The sequence below is a fragment of the Perognathus longimembris genome, chromosome 7, assembly GCF_023159225.1.
Source record: "Perognathus longimembris pacificus isolate PPM17 chromosome 7, ASM2315922v1, whole genome shotgun sequence".
Classification (NCBI taxonomy): domain Eukaryota; kingdom Metazoa; phylum Chordata; class Mammalia; order Rodentia; family Heteromyidae; genus Perognathus; species Perognathus longimembris.
This window is the reverse complement of record NC_063167.1, coordinates 29,735,032-29,754,765: the sequence shown is the minus strand read 5'-3', so window position 1 is coordinate 29,754,765 and position 19,734 is coordinate 29,735,032. Positions and strand designations below refer to the sequence as shown.

The following is a 19,734-nucleotide window of genomic DNA, read 5'->3' as shown; positions in this document are numbered from 1 at the left end:
GGCTCATGCTTGTAAGTAATCCTAGCTACTCAGGAGGCTGAGATCTGAGCATCATGGTTTGAAGCCAGTCTGCAAATGATATATTTGATAAAAGTGGGTATCAGCAACTTAAATAGAAATTGTGTGTGTATGTGTTTGTGGTTTTCCCCCCCTATGTTTGCAGTTTATTAAGATGGAATTCCAAGCAGTAGTGATGGCAGCTGGTGGGGGATCACGGATGACAGACCTGACTTCCAGCATTCCCAAGCCTCTTCTTCCAGTTGGGAACAAACCTTTAATTTGGTATCCATTGAATCTGCTTGAGCGTGTTGGATTTGAAGGTGAGTTATGACAGTGAGTGAGATTTACCTATAAAACTTTTACTGAATTTAATCCCAATGATTTGTCAGCATTATGAGAGCAAGACAAGATGAATGATAGAAGACTAGGACTTAAAGTTTTAAGACTAGGACTTAAAGACTAGCCTCTTTAAGTTAGGAATGTAGACAGTCTCTGTTGCTGCATGAAAAAGGTTAAGAAGATAGAGCTGGTCTCCACAGTGATCCACGATGAACCTTGTAAGGATATCACAAAGAGCAGATAGGGAGTCTTAAGTGCCTAATGGCTTTTACTTGCTGAGAATCTGCTATATGCCAGGTAGTACATTAAGCATATATATGAGTACAGAATTGAAAAAATAGCTCAGGAATTGAAAAGATAGCTCAGACTTGTGTAACTTTAAAACCTCTGGGAAGAGTTCTGTTTTTGCTTGAGTGACTAGATGGGTGAAGATACCATTAACTAGAAAAAGGAATGTGGGCTGGGAATATGGCCTAGTGGCAAAAAGTGCTTACTTTGTATACATGAAGCCCTGGGTTCAATTCCTCAGCACCATGTATATAGAAAAAGCCGAAGTGGTGCTGTGGCTCAAGTGTCAGAGTGCTAGCCATGAGCAAAAAGAAGCTAGGGACAGTGCTCAGGCCCTAAGTTCAAGCCCCAGGACTGGCAAAAAAAAAAACCAAACAAACAAAAAAAGAATGTGAGATATGTAATAGAGTTGAACAAACAAAATTAATTAAGTTTTGGCCACATCGAGTTTGAGGTATCCTAGTGTCAGGTGGAACAATTAGAACACTAGTGAGATGTAACAGAGATTGTGATCCAGTATTGATTCCTGTACAAAAGTTGCCTTCCTGAATTAGACTCATTAACATTTCTATGCGGTTGACCATATGACACTAATATTAAAAGATAGGTTTTAAAAATTTTTCTCTTTAGAGTCTAATCTCACAATAAAGGCAATTGTAATAAACCTTAATACACTGAAGATGGTGGCACATGCCTGTAATCCTAGCTCCTCAGAAAGCTGAAGTAAGAAGATTTCAAGTTCAGGGACAGCCTGGAGAATACAGCAAGACCCTGTCTCTAAAACCAGAGTAAAATAATATCTTCTTTCCTTTAGAAATATTTTTTGGCAATACTAGAATTTGAGCTTAGAGCCTCATATTTTGCTAGGTAAGCACTGTAACACATAGGCTATACCCTCAACCGTTTAGTAACTCTTTATGGATTTGTCATCTATAGTGATTTTGCTCTTTTACTTGGGCGGGGGGGGGGGGTTGCATATGCATGCATGCATGCAGTGCATTCTGGGGCTTGAACTCAAGGCCTGGGCGCTGTCTCTGAGATTTTGGAATCAAAGTTAGCCCTCTACCATTTGAGCCACAGCTCCACTTCCAGATTTTTAGTGATTAATTGGAGATAAGAGTCTCAGGGACTTTCCTTCCCTGGGTTGGCTTCAAAGTGTGCTCCTCAGATCTCGGCCTTCTGAGTAGCTAGGATTATAGGCATGAGCCACCAGCTTCTGGCTTACTCTTTTGCTTTTATCATATCATCTTTAGTTAACACTTGGGAGTGGCCTTTTGTGATACATTTAATATTAACCACCTAGAAATTTTTTTCTTGCTGAGGCTCACTCAGAATTGGAGGAGTGCTTCTAGATGTAGGTTTCTGAACTTTAATAGCTAAGCCTATGTTCATTTCTTTTTAAAACATTTTGTTATTATTAATGTTTTAAATATATTAGTATGTTATATACACATATATTCTTTTCTTTTAGCTGGGAATATGGCCTAGTGGTAAAGTGCTCGCCTTGTATACATGAAGCCCTGGGTTCGATTCCTCAGCACCACATATATAGAAAAAGCCAGAATGCGTGCTGTGGCTCAAGTGGTAGAGTGCTAGCCTTGAGCAAAAAGAAGCCAGGGACAGTGCTCAGGCCCTGAGGCCACACCCCAGGACTGGCAACAAAAACAAAACAAAAAATAAAAAAAATAAAAATATTCTTTTCTTTTTTTCTGTGTTGCCAGGCTGGTTTTGAACTCACAATCTCTGGCTTTAACCTCCTGAGTAGCTGGATCTATAAGTGTGGTAAAAGTAAACCTGGTTGAACTTGAATTCACTCTATAGCCCAAGCTGGACTTAAACGTGAAATCTGTGCCTTAGCCTCAGGAGTAGTTAGGATGATAGGAATGCATCACCATGCACACCAAACAGTCTTGATGGCCATGTCCACTGTGCTTACAGCATTCTTTGTTACTCTGTCTTAGCACTGCTTTTTTTCTGGGCCCTGACCTCTGGGCCTGGGCACTGTCCCTGAGCTTCTTTTGTTCAAGGCTAGTGCTCTACCACTTGAGCCACAGCACCACTTGCGGCTTATTCTATTAATGTGATACTGAGGAATCAAACCCATGGCTTCATGCATGCTAGGCAAGCACTCTACCACTAAGTCACATACCCAGCCCTTTGCACTTCTTTCTAGGACTATCTTTCTAAGAGCAGATATTAAATCTAATTCATCTTTGTATTGTCAGCATTACATGTCATAGTATGGACAAGAAATTTTTGTTGGAGCTACGTGCTGGTGGCTCATGCCTGTAATCCTAGCTACTCAAGAGGCTGAGAACTGAGTATCATGGTTCAAAGCCAGCTTAGGAGGAAAGTCTGTGAGACTCTTATCTCCCATTAACCACTAGAAAACCAGAAGCAGTGCTGTGGCTCAAAGTGGTAGAGTGCTAGCCTTGAGCAAAAATGCTCAGTGATCGTGCTCAAACCCTGAGTTCAAGTCCCATGAACAACAAAAAAAGTTTTCTAAAAAAGAAAATTTTGGCTGGGAATCTGGCCTAGTGGCAAGAATGCTTGCCTCGTATACATGAAGCCCAGGGTTCGATTCCCCAGCACCACATATATAGAAAATGGCCAGAAGTGGCGCTGTGGCTCAAGTGGCAGAGTGCTAGCCTTGAGCAAAAAGAAGCCAGGGACAGTGCTCAGGCCCTGAGTTCAAGGCCCAGGACTGGCAAAAAAAAAATAATAATAATAAATAAAAAAGATAATTTTGTTGTACTTGAATGCTTGCTTTCAAAGGACATCTCTTCCATGAAGTCCTAAGGAAGACTTTATTAATCATTTCCTTCTCTAGTTTCTCCATGTTAAGTTTCTTGAGAATAGATACCATGTTGAGTTCTTTTCTGAATTCTCATTGCTTATTTGTCCTTTATTGGATGAGTATATTAGTATTTATTGGTTGAGTGAATGAGTGACTAAATTGGGGGGAGGAAAAGGGAAGGGAGGAAGAAAAGGGTTAAATGACTTGAAAGGGCAAAGAAGAAAATAGAAAAGAAAAAGAATGGTTACAGTGAAAAGAGAGATAATTGTGATCCAGAGTACTGTCATGGAACAAGTGGGAATTAGTAACGGAATGCTAAGATCAGATCTTCAGGCATCAAAAATCAGGTCTTCAGACATCAGTAACAAATTTTTGTCAAAGTCCTATGACAAAATCCCAACTTTTCTGTCATTGGTTGATAACATAGACTTCTGTGAAGACATCTATCGCAATTATTGTGATGAATAGTGAAGCAGTAGTGGTTACCTGTAGAAATGGTGATAAGTCTATACTGAATGACGATTTAGAATGTACTCTCATATATATGTTATTGTTAAACAGTCTTGTGAATTTTTTACATTCACAAAAAGTGGTATGTAGTATATTAGTGTAGGTACTAATCATACAGACCAGAGTTTTTCCTTGTTTCCATTCCTCACTGGTGTGTCATCTGAGTACAGTAGGTAATATCTCTAAGTTTCCTCTTTTTGTATTTTGCTTTTTGGGGTTTTGAGTCAGGATCTCTAGTGTAGCCCACATTGGCCACAAATTTAAATTCCTCCTGCATCTGTCTATCCAGTGTAAAACACATTGAAAAGGCTTAGTAATATTAGCAGTTATTATTTTACCTAGTAACAGGCCACATCTAATTGAAATAGTGAAGCAATTATCTAAATGAATGAATTTTTACCTTTTTCCTTCTTTTCTTTTTGTTCATTCTATAGAAGTTATTGTGCTTACAACCAAGGATGTCCAAAAGGCTGTGTGTTCAGAATTTAAGATGAAAATGAAGCTAGATATTGTGTGTATTCCTGATGAAGCTGACATGGGTACGGGTACTGCAGATTCTCTACGCTACATATATCCAAAACTTAAGGTGAAATTTTATTTATTATTTTTTATTTTTTTGGTGCTGGTCCTAGGGCTTGAACTCAGAGCCTCAACGCTGTGCTTTTGTGCTTAAGGCTAGCACTCCATCACTTGAGGAACAGCTCTACTTCCATCTTTTTGGTAGTTATTTGGAGATAAGAGTCTCAGGGACTTTCCTGTTTGGTCTCTACAAACCACAGTCCTCATATCTCAGCTTTCTGAGTAGCTAGGATTATAGGAGTGAGCCACCAGCACTCAGCAAAATGGAAAATTATTTCTTTATTTTATTGGTGATAAATAAAATCTTGTATCCCAGTGCATTGCAGTTTACACACACACACACACACAAATATGCATATATACAAATACATATATACATACATATACATATGTATATGCTGTTTCACATACTCTGTTACCCATGTAGTCTTCAACTGCTTTTTGTTTGGATTATTAGGAAGGATTGAGATATTCAGTTATCACTATCTGGTTTCCAAGTACAATGTATCTTGATCATTGTTACCCCTTCCATCATTCTCTCCCATTTTTCCTTCTCCTATCCCTACCCTCAAGTTATATAGGTCAAGTTTTACATAATAATGTGCGTTAAATATAGTGACTTGGTTTGCTCATCTTCCCTCCCTCCCTCTATTTCTGTGTCCCCCTTTGTCCTCCCCAAAAAAACATTTCCACTTCCTGGTATTCATTTTGATAAACAATTAGTTTTTCAGAGGAGTTACACTTTTGGACTCCTCCCCTAAGTATACCATCCTTTAGTTAGTTTGTTTGGGTAAATAAAACTCTGCATATGTTATCATGTATGTTTATATTTTAGATCTAGCTTGTACATCTGAGAGAAAACATGTACCATTTTGTTTCTCTGAGCCTGACTTTCCCTAGCATATTTTTTTCTATGTCCATCTATTTCCCTGCAAATGACATATTCTTCATTCTTTCTAATAGATGAGTAAAATTCCATTTTATTTGTATCTTGTTTTCTTGATCCACTCACCTACTGTTGGGCATCTAGGCTATTTCTATAACTTGACTGTTGTGAATAGTACATCAGTGAACATGGATGTACAAGTGCCTTTACTGTATCCTGACTTGTAATATTCTGGGTAGAAGCCCAAGAATACTGTCACTGGATCATAGTTCTATGTTTAGTTTTTTGAGGAACCTCCAAACTGCCTTCCAGAGTGGTTGTACTAGTTTACATTCCCACCAAAGAAGATCAGGCTGAGCCTGTACAGCTCAGTGGAAGAGCACTTGCCTAGCATTCATGAGGTTCTGGGTTTCACTCCTAGCACTTAACAAGAAAGAAAAAAAAAAAAGGTACACTTCAGAGGATTCCATTGGATCATAACAGGCAAAATCAATATGTAGTAAGAGAAATCTGAGTAGTAATTGACTCGACAGGTGGGAAATTGACTGGGAAAGAATTTTTTAACGTGAATTTTTTTTATTGAGATTAAGTAACTACATATATGTCACAGTATACATTTTAACCTTCACAATGATACAAATCATCATTCTAATCTACAAAGCTTATGAATCCATGAACTTTAACAATAAAACCATTTCTTCCAGATGGGGTGATATGTACATTTCTTTCCTTTTGCTTAGTATCATCTGTTCCCTCTCTCTCTTTCATTCCCTCCCTCCCATCACTGCCCTTGAGTTGCTTAGTACACGTTTATCAATGTCCGGTGTAGCTGATAGGCCCCTCTGCTGTGTGTTTTCACCTGCTTTCCACTCATTCTGTGCCCTCCCCCCATCTTCCCTCAGATGTGCATGTGGAAACCACATATATGAGGTAAAGAGTACAGGGTCATCTAAATATAATAAGACAATTTCAGAAGAGATCCTTTGTTGGAAAAGAATTTTTAAAATTCCGCAGGTCTCCTATGAGATAATATTTGAAATTTAATCTTTTTTGATGAAGAAACTAACAGGATATGCACAATAGAACCCAGTCTGTCCCATGGCTTGGAGCCACTAGACTGAGACCACATATTACTCTAAAATTGTCGTTTGGGAAAAATTCAATTTTTATAATGTTGCTGTATTATTTGAATTAGGGCACAGGCTGTCTTCTGCTAAAAGACCTATTAATATTTTCAGCCTGTCTTTGTAATAAAAAATAAATACAGGCCAGGCACCAGTGGCTCAATCCTAGCTACTTAGCTGAGATTAGCAGGGACTTTGCCAGTGGGGGCAGGAAAGTTTGTGAGACTCTTATCTTCTATTAACTTCTCCACAAAACTTGAAGTGGAGCTGTGGCTCAAGTGACAAGAGGGCTAGCCTTGAGCAAAAAGGCTCAGGGACAGCTCCCAGGCCCAAGGTTAGCATTCTACCACTTGATCCACAGCTCCATCTCTAGCTTTTTGGTGATTAATTGGAGATAAGAGCTTCTTGAACTTTCCTTCCTGGATTGGCTCCAAACCATGATTCCCAAATCTCAGCCTTGAGTAGCTAGGACTACTCATCTTGAGTAGCTAGGATTACAGGAATGAGCCACTCGCTGGCAACTGGCACAGCCAGAAACTCTTAATTAAATATTATTGCATAAAACTTATTTAAAGAGACTATGTAACTGTACCCTGTTTGCACAATACCTTGTCAAAAAATTTGTGTTAAATTAATAAATTACAAAAAAAAAAAAGCTTATTTAAAGAGGCTGGGAATATGGCCTAGTGGCAAGAGTGCTTGCCTCATATACATGAAGCCCTGGGTTTAATTCCTCAGCACCACATATATAGAAAACGGCAAGAAGTAGCGCTGTGGCTCAAGTGGAGGAGTGCTAGCCTTGAGCAAAAGGAAGCCAGGGACAGTGCTTAGGCCCTGAGTCCAAGGCCCAGGACTGGCAAAAAAAAAAAAATAAAAGTTTTTAAAAACTAGAAAATCTAATAGGATTCATATATCCTTACTTTGAAGTGTACAGCTTTTGTTTCTTGGTATATTTACCTAAGCGAAGGTGATTCTATTCTTACAGGAAAACTTTCTATCCTGTGCTAAGGCCATATGCTCAAGAGGCTTGGTTAAGTAAAGATGCAGCCTGTGATCAGCACATAAAACAAAGGGGGGGCCAAGTGCCAGTGGCTCTGTTTTGTACATGGTTTTGTTTTTGTACCTTAGAAATAGAATGTAGTGGGGATGGGAATATGGCCTAGTGGTAAGAGTGTTTGCCTCGTATACATGAAGGACTGGGTTCGAATCCTCAGCACCACATATAAAGAAAAAGCCAGAAGTGGCAGAGCCTTGAGCAAAAAGAGGCCAGGGACAGTGCTCAGGCCCTGAGTTCAAGCCCCAGGACTGGCAAAAAACAAACAAACAACAACAACGAAAAAGAAAAGAAATAGAATGTAGCCAGACATAGTTCATACCTATAATCCTAGCTTCTTAAGAGATGGAGATCTAAGAATTTCAGTTCAAAGTCAGCCCAGTCAGACAAATCCAAAAGACAGTTAGCTCCTATTAGCTAACAAAAAGTCAAAAGTAAAACTGGGTGCTGGTGATTCACACCTGTAATCCTAACTATTCAGGAGGCTGAGATCTGAGGATCATGGTTCAAAGCCAACCTGGGCAGGACAAAGTCCATGAGACTCTTTATCTCCAATTAATCACCAGAAAACCAGAAGTAGTGCTGTGGCTAAAAGTGGTAGAGTGCAAGCCTTGAGTGGAAAAGCCCAGGAACAGCGCCCAGACCCTGAGTTTGAGCCTCAGGACGGGGGGGTGTGGGGGTGTGGTGTGTGTGTGTGTGTGTGTGTGTGTGTCTATGTTAGTAAAGTGTGTGTGTGTAGAGGTATGGCTCTATGTTAGTAAAGTGTGTGTGTGTGTGTGTGTAGAGGTATGGCTCTATGTTAGTAAAGTGTGTGTGTGTGTGTGTGTGTGTGTGTGTGTGTGTGTGTGTGTGTGTGTGTAGAGGTATGGCTCTATGTTAGTAAAAGTCCCTGAGTGAAAACACAGTGAGGCTCTGAGTTCAGGTTCCCATACTGGCAAAAAATAAAATAAAATAATTATTCCTTAGATAAATGTTTTGAGGGCAGGTTAGTGGGTTGTATTTAAGAGACCTAAGAAGACTAAATCTCTAAGAGTCTTATAACCTATGTTTAAAGCACTTATCATGTGTTGCAGGTCTCACTGCTTCTCTTCATTTTGAGTTGAAAATTTTCTATTATTCTATACAAGAATCTTTCTTTGGCCTCAATCAAGCCTCATTTATCCTCTGCCTCAGTATTATAAGGCAGGAAATAGGATAATGAACCTAGTACACGAATTGTTAGAAGTTATATAAATCCTTTGATGTAGAAAAGGAGACTATTGTTATATGTCTTAAGAAATAGCTAACATGCTACAACAAAGAACAAACTATGCTGGTGAAATCCCCATCCTAGAGACAGCTAGAGTAAAGATGGAGCATATATTCTATTTTTGGATGTTCAAATAGCGAAATATTTTCAGTTGAGTATTTGATGTCTTTATCAAATTACAAATCTTTTGTCATTCTTTCCTGGAACCTTTCATTTTGCCCAAGGTTTTGTTTTTGTCAGATTTCTGTCTCCTTGGAAAGAATAAGTATAGTTTGGTCAAGAGAAGATCTGAGAACTTGGCCCAAACTTGCCTAAAGACTTTAAGTTGTGACTTTCATTCTGATGACTGCTTTGGTGGGCTGTGGTTGCCAGGGGGGCCTCGGTATACTATACCCCTGATGATGTCTTCTTTGACACTATTCTTGGCATAGTTAAAAGCCCAGGAGTTATGACAATAAACAACTTGGATTTAGGGTTTGTTTTTTTTTAGCTTTTTTATTTCTTCAGAAAATCTTAGTGGTATTTTTCTTTTCATTGTATTAGCTTACGTGTGTGTGTGTGTGTGTGTGTGTATGTGTGTGTATTTTTCCACAAATATGAAATGTTTTCATCCTACCTTCACATACTTGTTGGAACTCTGGTCTGTAGGATGAGACTTCTACAGCTATGTACTTTATTTAGTAGTCAGAAGACTTGTAATCTTAGAGGGTTTTTTTTTTGTTTTGTTTTGTTTTGTCAGTTGTGGGGTTTGAGTTGTCCCTGAGCCTCTTTGTGCTCAAGGCTGGCACTCTACCACTTAAGCCACTGTGCCACTTCCACTTTTTGAGTGGTTAATTAGAGATGAGAGTCTCACAGGACTTTTCTGCTTGGGCTGACTTCGAACCATGAGCCTCAGATCTCAGCCTCCTGAGTACACCTAATTTCTTTTCTTTTTAATTTAAATTTATTTCTTTATTGTCAAAGTGAGGTACAGAGAGGTTACAGTTTCATATGTAAGGCAATGTATACATTTCTTTTTTTTCTTTTTGGGGGGGGGGCAGTCTTGGGGCTTGAACTCAAGGCCTGAGCACTGTCCCTGGCTTCTTTATGCTCAAGGCTAGCACTCTACCTCTTGAGCCACAGTGCCACTTCTGGCCTTTTCTATATATGTGGTGCTGAGGAATCGAACCTAGGGCTTCATGTATATGAGGTGAGCACTTTACCACTAGGCCATATTCTCAGCCCAGTGCATACATTTCTTTATCCAACTTGTTCTTTCCTTTTTCTGTTTATGTGGTACTGAGGAATCAAACCTAGGGCTTCATCCATGTTAGGCAAGCAGTCTGCCACAAGCCACATTCAGCCCCATTAAGCCTAATTTCTTGAGCCTCTTTCATCTTCCCTCCTCTGTCCTTTCTCTCCCCACCCCACCCCCTTCTTCTGAACAGTGGAGTCTCAGGCCTCAGGCCTTCACGCCCTCTTGGCTGGGATATGCATTCCCACCCCCTTCTAGATGAACTTGAAGGTCCATCTGCCCTTGGACACCTTGAGCAGCTCCTCACACATCATGTACTGCAGGAACTTGGTACTTGTGAAGTACCCATGGCGCTGTGCCTTGCTTGTTCACATTTTTGGTCACTTGGTGGCCACTCTTGAGGCCCATAGCTATGGGGTAGTGCAGAGCCATGGCTGCCATTCTCCATTGGCTGCTATGGTGGAAGTTCTTATCTTTTTCTTTAAAGAGCTTCTCATAAGATGAGTGGCTAGGGCTGGGGATGTGGCTTAGTGGTAGAGTGCTTGCCTAGCATGCATGAAGCCCTGGGTTCGATTGCTCAATATCAGGTAAACAGAAAAAGCTGGAAGTGCCACTGTGGCTCAAGTGATAGAGTGCTAGCCTTGAGCAAAAGAAGCTCAGGGACAGTGCTCAGGACCTGAGTTTAAGCCCCCCCCCCCCCGCAAAAAAAAAAAGATGAGGAGCTATAAAATAGAGGAAAAGTATTAGTCAGGAATTATTACTGAAAGCATAGGCTGCCATCACAAAATTTATCTGTGGGTAACAAACAACCTACCTGGCTTAGATTTTTAAACTTTTGTCAGGGTCACTTGTCCTGCTCTAAATCATGAGATAATACTACACCTTGTCTAGTAGTGTGGTCCAGTGCAATTTATGGAAAGTTAATAAGCATTCTGTGTGGCTTAGTGGTAGAGTGCTTGCCTTGCATACGTGAAGCCCTGGGTTCAATTCCTCAGCACCACATAAACAGAAAAAGCCGGGAGTGGCACTGTGGCTCAAGACATAGCCTTCAGCAAAAAGAAGCCAGTGCTTAAGCCCCGAGTCCAAGCTCCAGGACAAAAAAAACAAACAACAACAATAAATAAGCATTCTGTCACCAGGATCAGGAATTCATATGAAGGATCTTGTAACTACTGAGACACTTTGGCTCATCTCCTCCACCAAGCTTTCCCTGGTTTCCTAAGGCTGAATTACATATCATTTTTCTATACTTGTGCAAAGGACTTGGGGACAAGAACTGTATCTGGTCCTAGCTAGAGGATGCTGCACACGTATGCACATGCACATACACATTAAATGTTTGGGGAAAAAAGGTGAAGGCAAAGTCTTTGTTAACATTTGGTACAAGCTTCTTATTTGTCATTTATGTTTATTTGAGCCTAAAGATGAGTTTCAGTACTGTAAAACAGAAGGATTGATATGACATTGTTTATTTAGTATTTGAAAGTTCCCAGAAAGCTTTTACTGATGTGTCACTGGTCCTATGCCCTAAACATGTTCTTCTAAAAGGAGAATTCTTTTTGTGAAGAGGTAGGGTAGCATGGTGAAATGAATACATTCTTTCAAAGACAGACCTCTAAGTCTAATTTTTTATTTTATTTTATTGCCAATCCTGGGCCTTGGACTCAGGGCCTGAGCACTGTCCCTGGCTTCCTTTTTGCTCATGGCTAGCACTCTGCCACTTGAGCCACAGAGCCACTTCTGGCCATTTTCTATATATGTGGTGCTGAGGAATCAAACCTAGGGCTTCATGTATACGAGGCAAGCAAGCACTCTTGCCACTAGGCTGTATTCCCAGCCCTAAGTCTAATTTTTATTTCATTATTCATTAGTTGTGTGACCTTATGTGAGCTTATAAGCCCCTCCTAAGCTTGAAGTTAATTCATCTATGAAATGACACTTTTAGTTATTCAGCAGATATGTATTAAACAACTACTATATGCCAGACAGTATTCTTTTTTATTTTTTTGCCAGTCCCGGTGCTTGAATTCAGGGTCTGAGCACTGTCCCTGGATTCCTTCTGCTCATGGCTAGCACCCTGCCACTTGAGCCACAGCACCACTTCTGGCTTTTTCTATGTATGTGGTGCTGAGGAATCAAACCCAGGGCTTCATGTATGCAAGGCAAGCACTCTACCACTAGGCCATATTCCCATTCCCCCCCCCCCCCCCTTTTTAGAGCCAGTCCTGGGGTTTGAATTCAGGGCTTGGGTGCTGTCCCTCAACTTTTGTGCTTTTTGTTTGTGTGATCATGGGTATCAAACCTAGGGCCTGCGTGGTAGGCAAACAGGCTACCATTGAGTTATTCCCCAACTAGGGCTTTAAATTTTTTTTTCCCATTGATTGATTGATTTCTGCAGTAGGGCTTTGAACTCAGAGCCTCAAGCTCTCACTTGGCTTTTCCACTCAAGGCTGGCAGTCTTATCACTTCTACTTCCAGCTTGTTGTTTTTGTTGGTTAATAGGAAATAAGAGTCTCTTAGAGCTTTCTGCACAGGATGACAGATTTAAGCTTCCTGAGTAGCTAGGATTACAGGTGTTAGGCACCAGCACTCTCCATATCTTCTTTTTTTTTTTTTTTTGGCCAGTCCTGGGCCTTGGCCAGGACCTGAGCACCGTCCCTGGTTTCTTCCCGCTCAAGGCTAGCACTCTACCACTTGAGCCACAGCGCCACTTCTGACTGTTTTCTATATACGTGGTGCTGGGGAATCGAACCCAGGGCTTCATGTATACAAGGCAAGCACTCTTGCCACTAGGCCATATCCCCAGCCCCTCCCTATCTTCTTTTAAAACATTAATTTTAAATTATTAAAAATATGTATTATGTATATGTTATCATTTTAATTATTTCTATATTTTAAGGTAAAATTACAAGGTCAATGATGATAAGTTTAGCTTTTTTATGTTTAGAGAACACCATCTTAGGGTATCTTTAAGAAGAGATATGACAGAAAACAGTGTACATTGGAGTATGAATTAGAATAAGGGATTTGATAGTAAAAATTAAAAAAAAAAAAGAATTAGAATAAGGGAGGACTAGAATGACCAAGACCAACACAAGACTGTAGAAGGCTTTGGGAGTCTGAATTAAAGCAGCGCAGAAGATGTAGAGGAAAATTAGGGGACCAATAACATGGTAGTATGATAGGGACTGGGCAAGAGGGAGAATTTCAGTTCTAGATATGGAAAGATTTCTGACTTCAGTCCCAAATGGTATCAATTAAACTAAGGAAAACAAAAAGAATATTTAGCGCCTAGCCTAAGAATTATTATATTTCTTCTACATTAAGTTGCTCATTCCTTCATGTTCCTATGGCTCCAACTTCAGTGACAATAAGTGCACTTGGCATTCCTTTGCATTTTGGGGTCTACAAACTGGGAATCTTTTCTAAGCACTTCATGTGTATGAGGCAAGCACTTTACCACTAGGCCATATTCCCAGCCCCTTTTCTAAGCATTTCAATAAAAAAAAAAAAAAAACAGCAAGGTCTCCACAAGTTAGCTGTTGAAGTTTATTAAAGCGCACAACTACTTTTGAGGTTTTAATTGGATTAGACCATATAGGAAAATGTAAATTGTGGCCATACTCACACCAAATAGCTAAATCACAGCCATTGTTTGTGGAAGGGGTAGAGGGGCAAAAGTATAGTGAACTACCATGTCCTGACAATTTTTTTCCCAGAGAAGTGTATTTTTCTTTTTTCCTTGCTGTAGAAAATTGTTTGCCAGATTATGTTATTTATAACAATCTGTCATGGAACAGCTGCCAGAAAAAGAAACAGATTACTCCCAGTAGTTCTCCTCACAATCCCCCTCCATCCCTTACTACCACACACATACACATATCCGGTGTTCTGATTTAACCTTTTTTTCCCCCCTTTAGTTTTACTCAGTGGTTTTGGCTTTGTAGAAAACTATTCTTGTAACGAGAGAGTTCTGGGCTTTGCCATGACATGGTAATTGGGTTTTCTGAGCTTAATTTGTGTACTTTAGTCAACACTAACTGGCAGCTGTTTTTGTTTTGAATTCTTGGCTGTCTTGATCTATCACTGAATACTAAAGTGATACCTTCCCTTGGTGACTTTGTGTGTTTTTGTACTGTCAATAGCGCATACATTTGTTATCCCTAAGAGCTTTGCTTTTTGCCCTTGACATTACCCTGGCTTCACTAGAGGAGCAGGGTTAGGATGAAGTATGTGAGGACTGTTGGAACAGTGAGTATGGGGACTCCAGCTGATTTCTACAGAAGAAGCTTACTTGGTGTAAGAAAATAACTGGATCCTTCCAACACAGGGCAGCAGAGAGTTGGTGTGTTCATGGAACTTTCAGACTGATTGCATTTAAGATGGAATAACTCACATTTCTAACAACCTGAGTTTATTCATGGCTGTGGACACACACATAATTAAAAATACTTCTCTCCTAGTACACCAATGACAAAAACTTCTCTGACTCTTAACAGTTTTTTCCATTTCTTTTCGCTGGTCTCTAGTCAGTAGAAGTCCAACTGCAATTCTAGAATGGGATTCACATTTCTAGAATAAAAAGCAAAACAATAATCCTTTCTTTCCATTACAACTTTATTAAAATGTAAAGAAAAATAATAATAAGAAGGTCTAAGAATAATTTAGGTTTTCTTTTAGGCTTTTTTTTTTTATTGTCTAACTGATGTACCAAGAGGTTACAGTTTCATACGTTAGGCATTGGATACATTTCTTGTACTGTCTGTTACCTCCTCCCTCATTCCCCCCTCTTAGGCTTTTTTTTTTTTTTTGTCCAGGATTTGTAGCATTTGAAAATAGTGCATTGGGTCTGGGAACATGGCTTAGTGGTAGAGTGCTTGCCTAGCATGCATGAAGCCCTGGGTTCAATTCCTCAGTACCAGAAGTGGTGCTGTAGTTCAAGTGTAGAGTGCTAGCCCTGAACAAAAGAAGCTCAGGGACAGTGCTCAGGCTCTGAGTTCAAGCCTCAGGACTGGGAAAGAAAGAAAAAGAAAGAAAGAAAGAAAGAAAGAAAGAAAGAAAGAAAGAAAGAAAGAAAGAAAGAAGAAAGAAAGAAAGAAAGAAAGAAAGGAAAAGAAAGAAAGAAAGGAAGAGGAAGGAAGAAAGGAAGGAAGGAAGGAGGAAGGAGGAGGGAGGGAGGGAAAGGAAGGAAATAGTGCATTGATGAGACAACAAAGACTTTCCTTTTTGAAAGCTGTGGCACTGCAAATAAGATGAGAGTGTGTTGGTTTTCAGGGAATCTTTCATGGCCCCTATTCTGGAACAGAGTCAGGACAGGGGCTGATAGAACAGCCATCTCTTGTCTATTCCAGGCCCTGCTCTTTCAGACTGATAGCTTTCTTTCATCTGAGAACAGATGGCAAACAGACATTGAAAGGACAAGATCTATTCCTGGTGATCCTTAGGGATTTTGTATTCAGTTGAGCAAAAAGTCATATAAAAGCCAAGAAAGAAATGAGCCTACTGGCCAGTTCACAATTGTACAGGACTTGTTCAGTATTTACAATACCAACACATTTAAACACTCCACAAGTACTGAATGGTAATAGCATTTGTTTTCCAAGACAACATTGTCACCACTTTAGAAACACCTGCATCATGGTCACTTTCTTTACTTGGAGGTACATTAGTTAATTAAAGAATAGTCAACTTGTAAGAGTCAATCATTAGAAAAATAGGACATAATGATGAGATGGATCAACTCTTCTGTTTCGGTGATAATTGTTTGTTTTGTGCCAGTCCTGGGGCTTGAACTCAGGGCCTGGGCACTGTCTCTGAACTTTTGTGCTCAAGGCTAATCTCTACCATTGAGCCACAGCTCCACCTCCAGTTTTTTGGTAGTTAATTGGAGATAAGATTCTCATGGACTTTTCCTGCTCAGGCTGGCTTCAAACCTCAATCTTCAGATCTCAGCCTCCCAAGTAACTAGGATTATAGGCATGAGCCACCAGCACTCCGCTTTTGCTTTTTAAAATTTTTTTTTATTTTCTTCCCTTCCTCTCGTAATAATTGTTTAATACATCTTTAGTTATGACTGCATTATTTTAAGAAGTAGGGTTCTGTAGACTCCTTCTTCCTTAGTTTGCATGTATATTGTCTGATTTATAAATGCCCGATATCTTTTAAGTGGTGAATTGTAGTCTTAGAAATTTCTTTTTCTGAAAAGATGATGGTAATAAAAACTTCGTATTTTAATCCCAGTGAAGACCCAAAAAGAGCCAGGCACAAAGAGCCACCTAGGCCCAGCAGAAAATTATTCTTTTTTTTTATAGATTTTTTTTTCCAGAGCTGAGGACCGAACTCAGAGCCTTCTGCTCGCCAGGCAGGCGCTCTTCCGCTGAGCTAAATCCCCAGCCCCTATTCTTTTTAATTAGCTCTGATTAACAGAAAGTTAACGTAGAAACCAAAAATACTTGTGTTTTAACTAGTTTATCTTGGTTTTTGTTCTTGAGCTACTCAGGTAAAATCTGAGTAGCTAGATTATTAGTAGTAGTAGCAGTAGTAGTAGTAGGTTATCAATATTTACAGAGAGTGCTATTATATCCTTCTGTTTTATTTATTTTTTATTTATTTATTTTTTTGGCCAGTCCTGGGGCTTGGACTCAGGGCCTGAACACTGTCCCTGGCTTCTTTTTGCTCAAGGATAGCACTCTGCCACTTGAGCCACAGCGCCACTTCTGGCCATTTTCTGTATATGTGGTGCTGGGGAATTGAACCCAGGGCCTCATGAATACGAGGCAGGCACTCTAGCCACTAGGCCGTATCCCCAGCCCCTGTTTTATTTTTTATTTGTTTGTTTTTGTGTTTTTTCTTTTGAGACAGGTCTTTCTATGTTGCCCAAACTGGTCTGGAAAATGTGATTACCCTGCCTCAACCACCTGAGTACTGGGATTATAGGATTGCATTGCTACGCCTGGATTCTAGCAGACTTTCCTACCTAGGCTGACTTACAACCTGGATCCTCCAGATTTAGCCTCCTGAGTAGCTAGAATTTCAGGCATGCACTATTTTGTTGTTAGGGCTGACTGTTTGTTACGGTAGTGGAGATTGAATCCAGTACCTCACACATGTGCTATCCCACCAACTATACTCCTGACCCCTCATTTGTCATTTATTAAATGCCTACTATGTACTGTAGGCTTCATTTTTCTTATCTATAGCAATAGAGACAAATGAGATATATATAGTGATATACACCTGTAATCCCAACACTTGGGAGGCTGGGGCTGGAAGGTTGAAAATTCAGATTGTAAATTTGGGGCTAGCTTGAACTACATAATGAGACCCTGTCTGAAGGAAAAAAAAAAATTGAATAAAAAGAGACTAATAACATTAATAATAAAATACTAATTATATGGTTTTGTTATAAGAGTAAAAGAGTACTTTGTACATATTTGTGCAAAGTACAAGTATTGTACTTGTTTACTACCTAGACTGTAAGTTAAAAAGTGAGGCATTTCATTATATTTGTCTTGTTATTTCCTAGAAAAACTGATTGTGATTGTTTTATGAAAATAATTTATTCCAAAGTCATAGAAATAGATACTGTAGTTTCAGACTGTTCCTTAGAAATATACCTGGAGCCAATCACCGGTGGCTCACACCTGTAATCCTAGCTGCTCAGGAGGCTGAGATCTGAGGATTGCAGTTCAAAGCCAGCTCAGGCAGCAAAGTCCATGAGATTCTTATCTCCAGTTAACCACCAGAAAACCAGAAGTGGTGCTGTGGCTCAAGTGGTAGAGTGCTAGCTTTGAGCTGAAGAGCTCAGGAGCAGCACCCAGGCCCAGAGTTCAAGCACCAGGACCAACAAAAAAAAGAAAGGGGGGGAAAAAAAAGAAAAGAAATCTATCTGAATGCTAAAGACCTTTCAGGAAGTATCACAAGGGAGCAGCAGAGATTTTGGGCCCTTCTCTAGCACAATCCACTAGGCAATCCCATTTATTTTATTTTATTTTGCTGCAGAAAAGATATGAAATATTTTCTCATTTGTGTGATTCTGAATTGTTGTGTGCTTATCTTGTGATGAATTGCGTGCTCTATTCTTGTGATAGTGACTGTTCTCTTCTTATCTAATAGACAGATGTCCTGGTACTCAGCTGTGATCTAATAACAGATGTTGCCTTACATGAGGTTGTGGACCTGTTCAGAGCTCATGATGCATCACTTGCCATGTTAATGAGAAAAGGACAAGATATCTTAGACCCAGTTCCAGGTCAAAAGGGGAAAAAAAAGACAGGTAAGGAAGACTGGGGTTTAATTTATTTTTTGTTGGGTTTTATAAGTACATGTATTGGCCTGGGCACTGTACCTGAGCTTCTTTACTTAATGCTAGTGCTCTACCACTTGAGCCACAGTTCCACTTCTGATTTTTTGGTGCTTAATTGGAATGAAGAGTCTCACAGACTTTCCTGCCCAGGTTAGCTTCGAACTGTGATCCTCAGATGGCTGCCTCCTGAGTAGCTAGGATTACAGACATGAGCCACCAGTGCTCAGTTGTAAGATCATTTTGTATATGGGGAGGAGAATTCAGAACTATTTGCATTCTGTTTAAGATGCAAATAATTGAACATATGTGCTTATCTCTCAATATCCATGAGTGATTGATTCTAGAATCCATGGATACAAAGCACATGTGCAGTGCATGTATATTTGCATGCTCATGAATATATTCTTTACTACGTACATACACTGCAAAATCCGTGGATACTCTTTTTCTTATCTAAAATGATATGTATAGTATTTGCATATACATCTCCCATATATTTAAAATCATCTCTAAATTAATGTAAGTGCTGTGTAAATAACTGTTATACTATATTTTTTTAGGGAAAAAAGGCTGTATATGTTCTGTGAGCAAGGAAATTGAACAACATAGCCAGGCGTGAGATTTTTGTACAGGCACACACAAAAAGACACATTTTTCATCCTGCAGTTTAGATATCACATTTCTTGGAAACATGGGTTATACACATTCAGAAAGTGTTCTTCAGTGACTCACATACAGATGGATTGCTTGTTTGAAGGTCTCATCTTCCTCAATAGGGACTGTTTGTAGCTCTCCTGTCTAGAGTAAGATCGTCTTTGCATGATCTTTAGGGTTACCTGTACCTACTCCACTTAACAAGGACTATGTTTTTTTCTTCTGACTTGGGCTATGTAATACTCAAGTCCCATGTGAATCTCTATTCTCCTGATTGCTTAGTCATCATCCAGATGTGAGAACAGAAAGATAGTTCCCTAAGACACACATGACTGATATTAATGTTGTTAATCTCTCCTTCTTCTTCTGAAAAGTCTCAATAAGCATATCTGTTCCATTTTCATACATTTGCATAATTTTTTTTGCCAGTCATGGGTCTTGAACTCAGAGCCTGGGTACAGTTTTTGAGCTTCTTTTTGCTCAAGGCTAGCGATCTAACCACTTGAGCCACAGTACCAACCACTTCTGGCTTTTTCTCTGTGTGTGGTACTGAGGAATCGAACCCGGGCTTCATGCATGCTAGACAAGCACTTTTCCCACTAGGCCACCCTCCCAGCCCTCATAAAATATTTTGATCATATTCACTCTCTTTTATCCTCTCTGCTCATCTTCCCCACTCCTACTAATGCCCACGTTGGGGATAGGAACCAGTTTA

General features: G+C 39.7%; 1 protein-coding gene across 3 annotated transcripts in view; it reads left to right on the top strand.

Moving 5' to 3' along the window:
• The window catches only part of Eif2b3 (eukaryotic translation initiation factor 2B subunit gamma), a 59,896-nt gene that overhangs the window by 2,110 nt on the left and 38,052 nt on the right, over positions 1-19,734 (top strand). For all 3 annotated transcript variants that reach the window (XM_048351161.1, XM_048351163.1, XM_048351162.1), the window contains exons 2-4: positions 164-320; positions 4,369-4,520; positions 18,176-18,335. In XM_048351161.1, coding sequence (XP_048207118.1) covers positions 173-320; positions 4,369-4,520; positions 18,176-18,335 — 460 coding nt within the window. In that variant the 5' untranslated portion in view covers positions 164-172. The remainder of the gene's footprint in view (positions 1-163; positions 321-4,368; positions 4,521-18,175; positions 18,336-19,734) is intronic.